At 45.8% G+C, this 15,186-nt stretch overlaps 1 protein-coding gene across 9 annotated transcripts in view; it reads right to left on the bottom strand.

Moving 5' to 3' along the window:
• The window catches only part of myt1la (myelin transcription factor 1-like, a), a 49,342-nt gene that overhangs the window by 13,865 nt on the left and 20,291 nt on the right, over positions 1-15,186 (bottom strand). For 8 of the 9 annotated variants that reach the window (XM_071370631.1, XM_071370634.1, XM_071370633.1 and 5 more), the window contains exons 6-12: positions 11,670-12,211; positions 8,740-9,882; positions 6,556-6,690; positions 5,816-5,906; positions 2,771-2,881; positions 2,211-2,437; positions 975-1,222 (exon numbers count right to left, since the gene is read on the bottom strand). In XM_071370631.1, coding sequence (XP_071226732.1) covers positions 975-1,222; positions 2,211-2,437; positions 2,771-2,881; positions 5,816-5,906; positions 6,556-6,690; positions 8,740-9,882; positions 11,670-12,211 — 2,497 coding nt within the window. The remainder of the gene's footprint in view (positions 1-974; positions 1,223-2,210; positions 2,438-2,770; positions 2,882-5,815; positions 5,907-6,555; positions 6,691-8,739; positions 9,883-11,669; positions 12,212-15,186) is intronic. The other variant, XM_071370636.1, reaches the window with a different exon arrangement.

A 15,186-nucleotide genomic window follows, 5' to 3' on the forward strand; every position in this document is an offset into this window, starting at 1 on the left:
GCAGAAAGATAAGGGAAATAAATAGACTGAAATGAGAAAGATAGGGGGAATAAATAGACTGAAAGGAGAAAGATAGGGGAAATAAATAGACTGAAAAGGAGAAAGAAAGGGGAAATAAATAGACTGAAAGGAGAAAGATAGGGCCAATAAATAGACTGAAAGGAGAAAGATAGGGGAAATAAATAGACTGAAAGGAGAAAGATAGGGGAAATAAATAGACTGAAAAGGAGAAAGATAGGGGAAATAAATAGACTGAAAAGGAGAAAGATAGGGGAAATAAATAGACTGAAAGGCAGAAAGATAGGGGCAACAAATAGACTGAAAGGAGAAAGATAGGGGAAATAAATAGACTGAACAGTAGAAAGAAAGGGGAAATAAATAGACTGAAAGGCAGAAAGATAGGGGCAACAAATAGACTGAAAGGAGAAAGATAGGGGCAATAAATAGACTGAAAAGGAGAAAGATAAGGGAAATAAATAGACTGAAAGGAGAAAGATAGGGGCAATAAATAGACTGAAAGGAGAAAGATAGGGGAAATAAATAGACTGAAATGAGAAAGATAGGGGAAATAAATAGACTGAAAGGAGAAAGATAGGGGCAATAAATAGACTGAAAAGGAGAAAGATAGGGGAAATAAATAGACTGAAAGGAGAAAGATAGGGGAAATAAATAGACCTAAAGGGAGAAAGATAAGGGAAATAAATAGACTGAAAGGGAGGAAGATAGGGGTGGAGAAAGAGAGCGAGAGCAGTGAGGGAGAAAGAGGGACAGAAAAGGAGGGCGGAAAGACAGAGTGAGAGAAGGGAAGAGAGGCTCAGAGAAAGAGAGAGAGAGATAAAGAGAGAGAAGGGATGTTGGACAGAGAGAGAGAGAGAGAGAAAAAAAAAGCAAGAGAGAGCTACGCAACGCCCCAGAGGCGGAGCTGGAGCCTGCCGGGTGAGTGTGAGCATGAGTCTGGAGGTAGTCCTCCCTACCTGGGAGAGGAGATCCTGGGGCTTGCCTCCCAGGCCGTGGGGCATCTCCCTGCAGCGCGTGGACAGGTTGAGGATGGCCGTGGCGGCCATGTGGGCAGCCTCCATGTCGTGTGTGTAGTCGAAGCTGCTTTTGCTGCAGGTGCTGCTGGCGCTGCTGCCGCCCCCTCCCCCTCCGCAGCTCAGACTGCTGCTGCTGGGAGCGTAGCTGCTCGTTGTGCTGCTGGCTGGGCTCTTACAGTAGCGCTTGGCTGCAGGGAGGGAGCACACCATACAGATCATACACAGACATATAGACACACATATGGTATACACATACAGTGCAGCCATCAGGGACAAGACATCATCCATGCACACACACACCCACACACACATACAGTACACAGATAAAGTCACACAGAATTACGCCGAAGGCCAGATTTTGGCCCCGCCAATTAAAAAAAAAATCTGAGATGTATAGAAAGACATGAAATATAGAAAAATGTAAAGAATATATATATCTATATATACACATTCTGTATATATAGATATAGATAGAAAGATAGGTAGATAGATCATTTCTAACACCTACAGAGAAGTCTTCCAGTGGATGGTTTGCTCCACGGTGAATGCTGTACCAGAGCAAATGATTGTGCTCTTGGTTGGAGAACGAGGCGAGGGAGACAGAGATGGAGAGCGCGAGGAGAGTGCTAGGAGGGAGAGAGAGAGAGCAACGAGCGAGAGGGATGGGAGCGGTGCGACAAGTGAATACGGGCTTCACAGTAAGGGCTTGTAGGCAGCAGAGTGTGTGAGCGAGCGGGGGAAACCAGAAACCTGCCCTAAAAGCATCTCCACGCTACGGGGAGAGAGAAAAACCTTGCATCCAGCAGCTCGAACATGCATCAGGGCCAAGGAAATGTGCTGTGTTCTATATTTATCTCCAATCCGGATTGGGGTTGTTCCATCTAATATGAACTATGCCATGCAGTATCAAATTGATGGAGATTAAATATAGCCTCAAAAATGAGGTTTTAGGAATACACATTTCAATCGTTTCTTTGCATTGTATATGTGTTGCATAGAGTTATTCAACACATTTACCTCATTGTCTTAGCAGTGCTCTAGAACCGGGGAGTAATGTTTGTGTTCCTGTCTGTGTTTGTGCATGTGTGTGTGCGCGCCTGCATGCGTGTGCCAACATGGGTGCTTGCATGTGTGTGTGTGTGCATGCGTGAGTGTGCATAGGCAGTCATTCCCTACCATCATATGCCTTAGACGAGAAGTCCCGTCCTTGGGGCTTGGGGACCAGGCTTCTCTTCCCCCCACCGTAGACGTGTTGCTGGCTGTCGTAGCCTTGGCCGTAGTCGAAGCTGGTCTTGGAGTACTTCTCCAGCTCCTTGGCCAGGTTGGAGCGCGGCGTGCTGGTGGAGACGTTATTTTTGTAACCGTACTGTGGGATCTCCAGCTGTTTCACAAAGCACATTGGCCTGGAAGATAACCATGGACAGGGGGGGGCGTGTTTGTGTACACGCGGTGAGAGCGGTCTGACTGTCTGACTGCATGGTGTACGTCCTCACTGAACCACTAGGGGGACTTCATTTGTAAGAGCAAAATCATGAGAGCTACCACGGTCGGCTATGTCCTGTCTATTGTATGTAGAATGTACATGATGTTACCGTATGTTCTCCCTTTCTACGTCTATATGAGGTATGAGAGATTGATGCAGGTCAGAGGTTACATTCACGGCTACCAGGAATGCACTGGGATGAGCGGGGAGGCTGGGGGAGTGGTGGTCATGTGATGAGGGTGTGAGTGAGTACCTCAGCACACGGTCTGAAGCCTGGTTGGACTTGGGGCCCCCGTCACATGGGATGTGCTTCTCCTGGACTTTAACCATCTTCTCTGCAGCAGCGATGGGGCACCCCGAGAGACTGCAACAGCATTCGCAAAACAGAGTGAGGCCTAATTGGCCAGAGCACACACACACACACACACACACACACACACACACACACACACACACACACACACACACACACACACACACACACACACACACACACACACACACACACACACACACACACACACACACACACACAGACACACACAGACAGACAGACATCACTTGCACAGACATGTACCCCCCCCCCCCACACACCTACACAGTCTGCCTCACCGATAACAGACACAACCAGTCAATCAACTAAATTTGGTTTGATTTAAACAGAATTGCAAATGTTTTACTATACGATGGGGCCCCACATATGAATTATGTATTTTCTATGGCCTAGTTCTTAATTGCAAAGCCGGAGCTATGCAGATACATGTTATTGGCTGCCTGGGCGAGAGAGGCTGCTGAGCTTCAGAGAGATCCTCTTAGCTATATACCTCAGTCTTTTCAGGCATTCTGGGTAGGCACAGTGGGGAGAACTGATTCACCACAATGCTAGCTACTGTACGGCCTCACCTCTCCCCCTCTTGCTTCCTCATCCTCTATTTTCCCCTCGTTTTATTCCCCTTTCTCCCTCACATTTGCACCTCTTACAGTATATGAGAGTAGTTTTTCAAACGAAACTGGACTCATAGTAAAACATAGTAAATGTAAATCCGGGACACTTCAACTAGTATGATATGTTAAGTTTTGAATGGTATGTATTAATTAGTGGATGTCCATCATTCATTTTGTATGATATGTTACGGATTCCAATTGGTACAATATGTAAAGAATTGCAATTTGTACATCATGTTACGAATTTGCTAAACATTTAATATGTTACGAATTCCAATTTGTTGTGGCTAACGTTAGCTAGGTGGCTAATGCTAACATTAGCTAGGTGCTAATGTTAGCTGGCTAAAGGTTACGGGTTAAAGTTAGGGTTAAGGTTAAGGTTAGGGTTAAGGTTAGGAGTTAGGTTAACGGATAAAGGTTAGGGTTAGGGAAAGGGTTAGCTAACATGCTAAGTAGTTGCAAACTAGCTAAAAAGTAGTAAGTAATTGCAAAGTTGCTAATTAGCTACAATGCTAAAGTTACCTGTGATCAGAATTGAACACACAACCTTTGGGTTGCTAGACGTTTGCGTTATACGCCCAACCATCCTACTATATTTTTGTCTTAAGTAACATTCTGTCTTACGTAACCATACCAAACGTAACATATCATACTAATTTGATTTGATTTACGTTTACTATGTTACGTCTAGTTTATGAGACCAGGCTGTTCATACACATACAAATCAGTCGTTCTCACAAACCGTCGCTGATTTTGTGTGTGAAACAAATATGGTGCCGGGGGCGTCTCCTAATCATTTCATATCCATGCGTGAAATAAAAATGTTATACGGCCAGCCCCGTAACACACACACACACACACACACACACACACACACACACACACACACACACACACACACACACACACACACACACACACACACACACACACACACACACACACACACACACACACACACACACACACACACACACACACACACACTCGCATACAGACACATGCATTTCAAAGTGTCAGAGAAATCTGTGAGGACCATGTGACAACCTGACAGAAGGACTGCTGTCAGTATCATAGTTTCCATGACAACAGCGAGGAGGAAAGAAACGAGAGACACAGAAGCTATACATCTCCATTTTTTTTCTCCATTTTGTTATGCACTGCTCCCCAACACTCCTAATGACTACACAGTGTGTGTGTGTGCCAGTCCCACAAGATGTGTTCTATATAACATGGCCTACAGCAACTGCGGGTGGAGAGGGAGGTGTGTGTTTGTGTGCGTGCGTGTGTGTGTGTGTGTGTGTGCATTGTGTATTCATAGTGTATGCCTTGTGTGTGATATTGTCTGCGTACCTACAGAATGTACAGTGCCTTTAGAAAGTATTCACACCCCTTGACCTTTTCCATGTTTTGTTGTGCTACAGACGGAATAAAAAATATATAAAAAATGTCACTGGCCTACACACGAAGTGGAATTATGTTTTTCGAAATGTTTACAAATGAATAACAAATGAAAAGACCACACACATACGATTATCTGTAAGGTCCCTCAGTCGAGCAGTGAATTAATTACATTTTGGATCAATATACCCAGTCACTACAAAGATACAGGCGTCCTTCCTAACTCAGTTGCCGGAGAGGAAGGAAACCGCTTAGTCATTTCACCATGAGGCCAATGGTCACTTTAAAACAGTTACAGTTAGTTTAATGACTGTGATAGGAGAAAACTGAGGATGGATCAACAACATTGTAGTTACTCCACAATACTAACCTAATTGACAGAGAGAAAAGAAGGAAGCCTGTACAGAGTAAAACATGCTTCAAATTCACTTCTCGACTGAGGGACCTTACAGAACATTTTATGTGTGTGGTACAGAGATGGGGTAGTCATTCAAAAACCACTATTATTGCACACAGAGTGAGTCCATGCAACTTATTATGTGATATTTTTACTCCTGTACTTATTTCGGCTTTTCATTTCTAATTGATTAGTAAAAAAATCATTTTTTTTTTATTACACTTTGACATTATGGGGTATTATGTCTTGATCAGTGACACAAAGTCTCAATTCAAGCTGTAACACAACAAAATGTGTAAACGTCAAGGGCTGTGAATACTGAAGGCACTGTATCTGCTGACAATAGATTCCTGACCCTGAGACACACCGTACCTAGTGGCAGACTCCTATGGCACCCCCACATATACCAGTTTTGAATACTTTTTTCTCTTTCTTAGATCCTGGATAGAGATACCATTTTTATTATTATGTTCTATCAGACTATACATTGATTCCACTATTTTATTTTGTATTTTCTCTCCCAGTGCATGCTCTGCCTGGTTGCCAGCCACTCACCTGCGGTGGGAGTTCCTGTTGCTATTGACATGGCCACGCCCCGAGCAGCCAGGAGTAGGGCACTTTAGAACATTTTCATACATTGCAAGAACTTAGGACAGACAGGGAGAGGTGAGAGACAGCAAGGGGTTAGGAGCACCCAGAGTCAGTGGTTATTGTTCAACTATTATTAGGTAGTGAGCAGAGAAAGTGGCATGCACTGTTAAAATGTAATGTTGATGCTCATGCGGACAGCAGAAAAAGAATGGATTCCATCAAGCAGCATTCAGAGGTAGTTGGGCATGTTGTTAGTCATTCGGCAGAATCTTGATCGACCAATCAGGTGGGATTGAAAACGGTATCTAGGCAGACGTTAGCTGTACTAACGAATGTTACATAGTACGTTATGTCCTTTACTGAAGCAGAGTTAGAGGTACGCTCTGGTTCACGTAAGTAGTCTCACAAAGCGATGTGCACGCCATTAGGTGTCTGATCTATGGAGGAGACATTACTTTGCATGCAGGCATGAACAGTGATCAAGCAGGGTGAAAGCAAAGAAAGGGAGCGCGGCCCCATGCTGATCGGAAGACGACCTCATGTGTCAACCCAACACGAGAACCATTGAAGGGCAATTGCTGGAAAAGAGTTACCCAGAAACTCAACAGAAAATGAGATCCAACTAAAAAAATGCAGGCGATGGGAGGGCAATGCTCAATCCAATCTCCCCAAGCAGGACATAAGACGTTTTCAATGGGACTTACTCTCTGGTGGCACCCTGTCCTTGTGGGGGCAGCCTGACAGGCTCCTGTGGTGGGGGTAGAGACCCGTGACGTGGCCTGTCCCATCGCAGCCCGGTGTCGGACACTTACTCTCCTTCTTGTCCCCCCTTGCAGAATCTACCAAGAAGAACAATATTGGGGTTTTAAAAATTCATCTCACTATCTAGGTGAGCATTGCATCCAGGGTACTACAGTATGTCACCGCTATTAATCCCATTACACTGTTGTTTAATTTACTGCATTTAGAGTGTCATAAATTCATATCGGTTTTTAACAGTATTATCCCCCCAAATTGGCCCTAGTAGTTAGGAGGTGGTAAGAAGCAAACACTTAGAAAAAAAAGTATCTAGAACCTAAAAGGGTTTTTCGGCTGTCCCCATAGGACAACCCTATAAATAACCCTTTTTGGTTCCAGGTATAACCCCTTTGGGTTCCATGTAGAACCCTTTCCACAGAGGGTTCTACATGGAACCCAAACAGGTTCTACCAGGAACCAAAAAGGGTTCTACCTGGAGACAGCCGAAAAACCCTTTGAAAAACTTTTTTTCTAAGAGTGCAGACTACTCTCACCTGTTTAACATGTAATTGCAAGCCCCCTCACCCCCACACTCTCACATAGGAAAATTGGTGCAATAGTTCAATCCCAAAACCCCAGAAATGCAATTTCATATTTCATAAAAAAATGTACACGCTGTGGCGATAACACAGAATGACTAAGCCTGTGTGAAACTGGCTTATCAGTAGCTCTCCCATATGTATATCTGGAGCTCGCTATCGCCCCCATCTCCACCAATCGTCAATGGTGCCCCCAAGGACAAGGCACAAACCCAACCACGTTGAGCACAGAATGTGTGTATAAGCATTGTCCCAAAATGTTTTTATTCTGAAATTCTAATCAGTAGTCCCGACCCCATGGCAACATTAGAAAAAAGGCCATAGTCCCTTCCTTTGATGATGAAGACTTTGAATTTAAAATGATTCATTGAGAATAGATTTTTATAATGTTATTATGGCTATTGGAAAAAACAAATAGCATGTCGACAGATCTGTAGGGTTCTACCAGAGCCTTATACACATAGTATAGCCAGCTATATGTTCTCGAGACTGAAATTATGCATACTAATCCTATTCCTTGAGAATTCCCCCCACTAGCTTCCTATGCTAATGGAAGATAATTACATACCATTACAGTACATATCTGTGATAACCGACGATGGGTGGTCCTTATTAATAGTAATTTGAATCGTGCCATTCAATGGTCTGTGGCTACTGATGGCAAGACGTGTTGTTGGAGACTTAGAACAATGGGCAGAATTATCTAGAGAAATGACTTCAAATGGCTTTGGATTTCAACTACTAAAATGTCACCGTTGGTTCAACCAGAGCAGACCAGTATCTGCAGTATTTCACTTTTAGATCAACGTCCATTGTGTCCATTGGAATGTCACTCAAAACACAGCATCACAATCCAACAATCATGAACGCCATGTGCCACCGCCACCCCCCTGATGCTAACGTAATGACCCTGTCTGAAACGCTACCCACTGATCTGCTTTGAAGCTTTCTTATGGGTTAATAAATGCACACACAGAGACGGGACGACTCACTCCCACAGGCGGTGGGGGTGTGTATCAGAGTGGATTTAAAAGAAATAGGCCGTGGATGGAATCCCGCAGATGAGATTTGCTGTCCTAACGGGCCTTGCAGATTGCCATTACTCATGCCTGACAAGCCAAGCCTCTGATGTTAGCATGCCGGCCTATTTAACAACATAAGCTTGCAGTCGACGCTGCTGCTGCCACTGCGATATGCAGCGTTGAGACCAGCCAGGGGAAATGTGTCCGTCTACTCCCAGCGAGGAGCTGAACTACTGGGCAGGGGTCAAGCAAACGTCCAATGTTATTAGATTCATGAGCGAAATAAGACGTCAGTTACACTGCTTGATGTTACGTAAGTCTGTTACTGTGGGGCCTGTTGGTGCCTGTTGAAACACTATCAGTAGGCCAGGGCCTGTTAGCCTTTGAGTGTTAATTAAATATAGAGGCGGTCCAGTTTGACTGAAATGCAGTTAGCACTGTGTGGATCATCAATACTGTACACAACAGGGTGAGGATACTAGCTGACATGTCGTGAATGGGTGTGTTGAGATTTTCAGGGAGTGGTTACCTTTAGGGTAGTATGCTCTCTTTGACCCATCGTGGTGCATTCTGGACTTGCGCTCCTCCGCCCCGCTGCTCTGTCTGGGGCTGTGCTCGCCGTGGTGGTGGTGATGATGATTGTCCCTTCGGGCCACCATATGATGTCCCTCCGAGGCCATGCGGTCCCTCATGACCTTGGCTCGCTCTGACTCCATGGCGATGGCCTTCTCCAGCAGGGACAGGTTGCCTTTGGTCATGTCGAAGGCCTCGTCCGAGCGGTCCGAGGCCACCGATGTGGTGTCCTCGTCCCCGTCCTGGTGGCAGCTGGCCGAGTAGCCCCCCCTGGAGGCCGGGCTCAGCTGCTCCTCCAGCTTCATCAGGTTGACCATGTCCGAGTAGCTGCGCTCCAGGGACCCACGCTCGTCTGGCTGCTGGCCCTCCTGGCAGCTTTCGTACCTGGGCAGGTGGTGGGCCTGAGCCGGAGGCTGGTGCTGAGCCTGGTGGTGATGGTGGACGGTTTGATGCTGCAGGTGGTGGTGGGACTGGTTAGGGTGGTGGTTCTGATGGGCCTGGTGGTGTTGCAGGCCGGGGTGTCCAAGGCGGTCGGAAGGCGACGTCTCGCTCAGCTTGCGGGCCAGGTCGAAGCACTGGTTCCTCAGACACTCCAGACTGCTGAGGCACACCTCCTCCTCGCTCTCCTCAGCCTGACCCCTGACGCCATGGTGGTGGGGTCGCCCATTGGGATGCCTGCCATCCTCCAAACCGGCGCCTTCTGGGTAGCCATCGTCGGGGAGCACAGCGCCGTGGCCCTGTGCCAACAGCTTGAGCGAATCCACCGTCTCCCTGACCACGTCGCTGTCCAGATCCACGCTCAGCTTGCCCTTCCTGCCCCCGCCGCGCTCGTTGCCCTCTTCGTCATCATCATCGTCATCATCGTCCTCGCCGGCGCTGTTGGAGGAGTTGCTGTTCATCTCTGACTCGGTCATGGCCTGGTAGGCGGCGTCCTCTGCGATCTTCCCCAGGTTGAGAAGGGACTTGGCCACCAGCTCATCATAGTTTTCATACTCTTCACCATTAGGGCCGACGTTAGGGCCAGGGGCGCTGTTGTTGATGTTATCCTTCTGTCCCGTAGGGTGATGCTTTGATTGTCCGCCATTTTTGTGCCGGTTCTCTGTGGTCAGGAAAGGAAGGATAGACCTTTCAGCCCTTACTATAGTTGGGTAGATGAAGAACTAGCCCGTCATAGTTTAATTCTTTGGGATATTAATATAATATTCAACATTTTTCAAAAACATTTATGCCAGTTATGTGATGTTTACTGACTACTAAGCCCTTAAATGGCCTCAATGTATTAATGTATATTGGTTTGGATATTAATGATCACATTGAATTGATTATGTTAGAGAGATTTAAAGGACAATCTGCAGTTGCTACGTCCGTTTTTGGACTTATGTCTTAATATAACTTAGAAAATGCCTCATGAGCTTAGTTCAACTGCCGTACACCATCAGAATCCAAAATATAACCTTGTTTTACTCCAATGATTGTAAACAAAGTAAATGTAAACAAACACTGTGTAGTCTTAAAACATGGTTAAAACTATAATTTTGATATCATGGATGTTCAGTCCTTGCATCCTTAGCTCTGCATTTGAGAGTGGTTACATTACACCAACCCCATCCCTCAGCTTTTTACTGAAACAGTGTCAGGGAGGAACCTTTGTTATTGTTTCAACTGCTGATTGCCCCTTTAATACTTTGATGTTGTAGACAGGGTTCTAAAAAAAAACACCAAAAAAACAAACATGACTGAACAAGATGTAAAACAAATGGTTAACAACCCGCGAATAGTTTTTGAACGCTTGCGGCATGGTTTATGAGTGTAAAATGCGGGCCCCCCAAAAAAACATTGGACTAGAAACGAGCAGTTTTCGCTGCTGAAATTGTGCATTTATGACGCTAACGAATCTGCGCCCAGGTAACAATAGTACAGGGAAGCCTTATCATTAAAAATGATATATATATATGTAGAGAGAGAGAGAGAGAGAGAATTTGGGGAGGGACTAGTTCTCCCAAACGAAAACCGTAGGTCATATAGCAAAATATGTGGTCGCACTTTAGAGCCCTGGTTGTAAATCATATATTTGGCCAGTCATTGCCTGTATAAAATCCATCAAATAAATCCAAAGTATATAGTATGACTAATGAACCAAATGCTTTCTAATTCTTCCATTCTTCACAAAACATATAATCCAGAGCTTCTGAGAACCATGTAACACCCTCACCTAATACGTTTCACTGTTGATTTTAGGGACAGCGGCAAATGAGACAGCGGGAAGGAATGAGAGAGACGTATGAGGTGTTCTGATTCGGGAGCCCAAAATATCCTCGAGAGAAGCCATTTCCATGGGAGGAAAGGGGGGGTGGGAGACTGAGCACATGTGACACGTCCGCTGAGACGGGGGTGTGTGGGAGGGGAGAGGGGAAGGGGAGTTAAATAACTCAGAGAGCTCCTCTCGCCATTGCTCTTGAAGGCACTGTCAGAAACGATTGAGGACACGCAGAGGGAGCGAGAGCGAGGGAGAGGGCTGATGGAGGGAGAGCAGGCACATCTGGTACACTGAAGGTAGAGGACCTCTTACTACACCCCCCTCTCCTCCTGAGGACCCTATTGGCCACATGTTCCCAGATTGACCATCATGCCTCTCTCCCTCCACCCTGACAGTCCCATTTCAACAACTCAATTCTCTCTGGGATATTATGCCTCCATCTCTCCATGATTGGGTATGGCTCTCACTGGCCACATCAAAGGTGCATCGCGTTGATAAGAAGTATATCCTAGACTCAGGGATGTAATTTCAAGTGGCAGCTTATTAGTGTAGCAAATATCTCCCAGCTCCACCCAACACTATTACCCTCTTATTTCCCCAGAAACAGAACATTGGAAATATGGACTCACCTGGCTCATGGTGACTCTGGACCTCTTCTTCCTCCTCCTCCTCTTCTTCCTCCTCATGTTCATCTTCGTCACCCTCATCCTCCTGTTCCTCTTCCTCTTGCTCCTCCCCTTCCTCTTGCTCTTCATCATCCCCATCATCTGCTTCCTCATCTTCCTCTATCCCTTCCTCCACCTGTTCCACCTCCACTGGCCCTACTACCTCCATCTCCACCTCATCCTCCTCCTCATCTGCCTCTTCTCCTTCCTCCTCTTCCTCACCTAGCTCCCCGTTATCCTCAGAAAATCCTTCCTCCTCTATCTCTTCTACCTCTTCCCCCTCCTCCCCTTCCTCCTCTTCTCCTTCCTCCTGAATCTCCCCATCTACCTCCCCCTGCTCTTTCTCCTCTCCCTCGTCCATGGGTTCAGGCTCATAGGAGGGGAACATGGCAGCAGGGTTCAGCTCTGGGTCGGTAGGGGTTAAGTAGGGCCTCCTCTTGGGGGAAGGCTCCAGAGGCTGTTTCTCCTGGGTCTTCCTCTTCTTGGCCAGGGGGCAGCCATAGACACTATACACAAGACATGAGAGGAATAGAGATTTGTTCAATGGTCTTAGTAAGGTAAGTGTTCTATATCTAGAGATATATAGATAACTAGAAATATAGAGATATCTAGATACCGTGATGCCGTATATTGGCAATCTGGCACAAGGTAAATTACATGATTTCTATTTCATGTTACAATGCAATAGTATTGTGATGACGTCAATCATTGCATAATGTCAACTAAACAAGAACGGAAATACATATTTCCAAACCAATTTTACATACCGTAATTTTGGGAAAATGCATGCTCTACTTCACTTAAATTCCTTAAATTCCCAACAGCCACTGCATTGCGGAAAGCCAGAAGACTTAGTTTCGAAGACTCAGCCTCCAAACCAAAAGCTTATTCAACCAGCCCTCAATTACACAAATCCCATAATAATCATTAGCTGTTGAGAAATTCTCCTTTAATTGCTCCAAAACAGCGATTGCAATTATGCACGGTTTTAATGTGGGTTTTGGGGAATCAATTACTCTATTTCCATATGAAAGGGCTTATTTGTATTGAGGAAGGGAGAGGCGAAGGTTGGTGCTCTTTATCAATGAGACTAGAATAGACAGTGATGATATGCCACAGTTCTTTGTGTGAATGTAGACTAGAAGTAGTCGACCTGGAATCCACACTCAATATCATATGTTTCATTATTGTTGACGCGAAACAATAGTAAAACAGAGCGATGTTCAGTGTGGATTCCAGGCTAGAAAAGCAGGACCACACCTGAAACTCCGGTGCGGACAATACAGATATAACAATTAAACTTGGTCAGACATAGTGAGATTTCAAATGTATTGTCATTGTCTCTTGTATAGAGAATTTCCAGTCAAACAATCATACATTGTCCAATGTTTTTCTACTGTATGCGCATCAAAACATAAAAACATGACTAGGAACGCCGGTTATACTGTGTAGAGGCCCATCCGTCCTGTATATTTTCCTCACAGTCGTGCATGCAGCTCACATGCTTGGTTAGGAGTCATCGGGCTGTGAAATGGCCCACATTTCTACTCTCTTTACCGCCGTTTATCCGCCCTCTCACTCAGCCAATGGATCCGGCCTAGCCTGCCCTAATGTGTGCAAATCGTCAGTCTCGGTCAGACTGAAGGACCACCAGCAATCGGCACAACAACAACGCATTCCCAGCTAATGGGCCTCTCCATCTCTGCTCCATTTTGAATTATACACAACAGTTAGGGTACATACATATAACCGCCCCACACACAACGTATCACCCGTGCAACTGGTAGATCCATTTCTTATTGTCGATTCAGCTGTACAGACTAGAGAATAAGAACAAGAAGAAGGTGCCAAAGATGTGCAGGGAGAGCACAGGCTGTGGTCAGAGAGGGATCCATTTTCATTTGCATTCATCTGACATTTATTTTGCCCTGGTGTCTTCCCCTCGTATGATCCCTCTCTTCCTCTCTTCCTTTTATCCTATAATCTCTTGTGGACAGACCACGTAAACATAAATGGTACCTTAGATCTGTCACGATACAACGGGATGCGTGAGATTACCAACAGCATTAGATCCGGTGCCTTGGACAAATCACTATTTTACAGGTGTTAGCATCTTTCGAAATTTGGGAAAGAGGAGGGGGCATTTGGCCCGTAGACTTGTCTGTAACTTGCAAAGAGAGAGAAGCTCTTTGTTCTGGTTCCGATCCTCGTTCCATCTCTTCAAATAACATGTATGGACCCAGAACTTAATCGAGCATCTGACCAATTACGCAAGACTTTAGTTCTGGGTTAACCAATATTATTTATCTTATAGCTGTTAGGCAAACAGCTTGTGGGTGCAGACTGTCGTCTGTCTCAGTGTGTGTGTGTGTGTGTGTGTGTGTGTGTGTGTGTGTGTGTGTGTGTGTGTGTGTGTGTGTGTGTGTGTGTGTGTGTGTGTGTGTGTGTGTGTGTGTGTGTGTGTGTGTGTGTGTGTGTGTGTGTGTGTGTGTGTGTGTGTGTGTGTTTGTTTGCGTGTGCACGTGTGTGTGTGTGTGTGTGTGTGTGTGTGTGTGTGTGTGTGTGTGTGTGTGTGTGTGTGTGTGTGTGTGTGTGTGTGTGTGTGTGTGTGTGTGTGTGTGTGTGTGTGTGTGTGTTTGCTTGCAAGCGTACTTGCGCATGCATGTGTGTGCGTGTGTGTGTGCATGCTCGGCTCAGTATGACCTTGGACACCTCAACGTCTCCCACAGGCAGGCCACACCAATTAAAATTCCACAGGTAATTAAGCCACATTTGAATAAGGGAACACTGCAGACATGTTGGAGAGGGATTGTGCTGTAATTATGTGGAGGGAGGGAGGGAGGGAGGGAGGGAGGGAGGGAGGGAGGGAGGGAGGGAGGGAGGGAGGGAGGGAGGGAGGGATGTCTATACGGCTTTCAGTGCTGGGGAGATAATAATGACTTCCCTCAGAGAAATCTCCTGTGGAACAAATCCTTTGGTTTAGTCCTCTGATGCCTGAAGAAAATCATCAAGTTAGAGCCTTTTAGAACCTGAACCTTTTCTGGAGCTTCTGTCATCAGTAGCCTCTATCAAGGCATATAAAATCTAGCTCCGTCAAAGTAGGAAATACAGAAATCTCTTTTTTAGCTAACAATTTCAAACATTTCTATGGGATTGGTGCTGTACAAGTTTATAGTCTCAACTGAATTTCTGAATTGTTGCAACGCAACCTGTCTCCTTTAATTGGTTGGGTTACCAAAGGCATGTTCCGGCGGTTTCCATCCTACCATAAACACTGTTCACTAGCTGCACATTGCCATAACGGCTCATGGCACCACAGGGGTGTGTGGGTGAGAGCGGCATGCGGCTCTCGTTGTATATGAGTTGCCATAGGAGCGCCCTGCTCTCTGTGCCCTATACTGCAGCAGCATCCACAGGCATGTGTGGCACAGCGCTGTCACCATGGTGATCTCCCCCTCAGGAGTGGAATTTGCCATCCGAG

This window comes from Salvelinus alpinus, chromosome 27, assembly GCF_045679555.1.
Source record: "Salvelinus alpinus chromosome 27, SLU_Salpinus.1, whole genome shotgun sequence".
Taxonomy (NCBI): Eukaryota; Metazoa; Chordata; class Actinopteri; order Salmoniformes; family Salmonidae; genus Salvelinus; species Salvelinus alpinus.